Below are 2,717 nucleotides of genomic sequence, written 5' to 3' on the forward strand. Positions count from 1 at the left end.
CAAAATATCATCTGAATCCCAATTAATATGTACAATTATGTATCAGTAAAAAATTAAAAAACAAATATATATGTATGCTTTTGAATGGATATGAAGGAACTTTTTTTTATTATACTTTAAGTTCTAGGGTACATGTGCACAACATGCAGTTTGTTACATATGTATACATGTGCCATGTTGGTGTGCTGTACCCATTAACTCCTCACTTACATTAGGTATTTCTCCTAATGCTATCCCTCCCCCCTGCTCCCACCCCATGACAGGTCCCAGTGTGTGATGTTCCCCACCCTGTGTCTAAGTGTTCTCATTGTTCAATTCCCACCTATGAGTGAGAACATGCAGTGTTTGGTTTTCTGTCCTCACGATAGTTTGTTCAGAATGATGGTTTCCAGAGAAGCAACATTTTAAAAAGTCAACTCCCTTAAGTTGATCTGTAATATTATTACCAAGCCAGTAAAATATCTTATAAAGAGGTTTTGCTATGACTAGAAGGAAAACTCAACCAAATGATATTGATTCATCTGCAATATTAAGCATGTCCAAAAAAAAAAAGACAAAAATTCTTAAAGGGAATGAAAAATAACTAGTAATAAGCATTTTTTAAAACAATGAGGCATTGATCATTTTTCAAATATAATGGAAATAAGCCTAAACACATATGGGATTTAGTAAATGATAAATGAGACATTTAAAATCTCTGAGAAAATAAATAATGCTTGATTTCAAAGCCATTTCTTATTGAAAACAGTAAGGACATCAATTTTTCTATCTTTAAATAGAAAAATAATGAAACTATGAAAACACTAGAAAAGAAGCAGTTTTTTAAAAGTTCTTAAATTCAGGAGTTTTTGAGAAACAAAATTTAGAATATATCAGAGAAACATATTGTACTGCAAAAAAATAGTAATGTTATGCCACTAAGCATATCATGAGCAAATAACAAAGATTAATAAGAAAACAAACTGAAAAAAAGAATTGCAAAATATCAGTACCTGAAAATAAATTTAGGATGAAATGAATACAAAATTGTAAGTTTAGCCAGGGGTTTTGTTTTTTGCTTTTGTGGATTTTTCCTGTTATTTTTAGATCCAATCATTAACTACTGAAGTAAATATTGTTAGACAGAATTCTTAGCGTATTTCATAGGACATAGAAATAGACATTAATGTTTCAAATATTTCCAGCTGGTCAAGTCAAATTTCAATTATGCCTAAAGTAATAATGGAGTAACTTACTCATTTAAAATATTGAGCCAGGCGCAGTGGCTCACGCCTGTAATCCCAACACTTTGGGAGGTTGAGGCTGGTGGATCATGAGGTCAGGAGATTGAGATCATCCTGGCTAACACGGTGAAACCACGTCTCTACTAAAAAACACAAAAAATCAGCTGGGCATGGTGGTGGGCACCTGTAGTCCCAGCTACTCAGGAGGCTGAGGCAGAAGAATGGCTTGAACCTGGGAGGCCGAGCTTGAAGTGAGCCGAGATCGCACAACTGCACTCCAGCCTGGGTGACAGAGCGAGACTCTGTCTCAAAAAAAAAAAAAAAAAAAAAAAAAAATCGGGAGACGGAGGTCCTCTTTCCTTGCCTAACGCAGCCGTGACTGGTGGTCCCAAGAAGCATCTGAAGCGGGTAGCAGCTCCAAAGCATTGGATGCTGGATAAATTGACTGGTGTGTTTGCTCCTCGTCCATCCACCGGTCCCCACAAGTTGAGAGAGTGTCTCCCCCTCATCATTTTCCTAAGGAACAGACTTAAGTATGCCCTGACAGGAGATGAAGTAAAGAAGATTTGCATGCAGCGGTTCATTAAGGTCGATGGCAAGGTCCTAACTGATATAACCTACCCTGCTGGATTCATGGATGTCATCAGCATTGACAAGACGGGAGAGAATTTCCGTCTGATCTATGACACCAAGGGTCGCTTTGCTGTACGTCGTATTACACCTGAGGAGGCCAAGTACAAGTTATGCAAAGTGAGAAAGATCTTTGTGGGCACAAAAAGAATCCCTCATCTGGTGACTCATGATGCCCACACCATCCACTACCCCGATCCCCTCATCAAGGTGAATGATACCATTCAGATTGATTTGGAGACTACCAAGATTACTGATTTCATCAAGTTCGACACTGGTAACATGTGTATGGTGACTGGAGGTGCTAACCTGGGAAGAATTGGTGTGATCACCAACAGAGAGAGGCATCCTGACGTGGTTCACGTGAAAGATGCCAATGGCAACAGTTTTGCCACTCGACTTTCCAACATTTTTGTTATTGACAAGGGCAACAAACCATGGATTTCTCTTCCCCAAGGAAAGGGTATCCGCCTCACCATTGCTGAAGAGTGAGACAAAAGACTGGCGGCCAAACAGAGCAGTGGGTGAAATGGGTCCCTGGATGCCATGTCAGACCTTTGTACATAATTAAAAATATTGTGGCAGGGAAAAAACAATATACACACACACACACACACACACATATATTATATATATACACATACATATATATATATATATACCCAATATAATTCTAGGGAGTCCAGTAGTAGAAAATTATCTATAAATATTTATTATATTACAGCCATCTATATTCTGGAATCACTCTTTTAGGAATTATAATTAAAACTTTGATAAGAGAAAATAAAACATTAATTTAGGAACAGTAGTTATACTAGAAAGAAACAAATCAAAGCCACTTAAAGAGAAAAAAAACACATGAGA

The 2,717-nt window shown here is 37.4% G+C and overlaps 1 protein-coding gene across 1 annotated transcript; it reads left to right on the plus strand.

The window, feature by feature from the left end:
• The first annotated feature begins 1,566 nt into the window (after positions 1-1,566).
• LOC126951315 (40S ribosomal protein S4, X isoform-like) lies at positions 1,567-2,434 on the plus strand. The gene has a single exon (XM_050785368.1). The coding sequence runs from the start codon at positions 1,653-1,655 to the stop codon at positions 2,343-2,345; it is 693 nt and encodes a 230-aa protein (XP_050641325.1). The 5' UTR covers positions 1,567-1,652; the 3' UTR covers positions 2,346-2,434.
• Positions 2,435-2,717: the final 283 nt, after the last annotated feature.

The sequence above is a fragment of the Macaca thibetana genome, chromosome 3, assembly GCF_024542745.1.
Source record: "Macaca thibetana thibetana isolate TM-01 chromosome 3, ASM2454274v1, whole genome shotgun sequence".
NCBI classification, from domain to species: Eukaryota; Metazoa; Chordata; class Mammalia; order Primates; family Cercopithecidae; genus Macaca; species Macaca thibetana.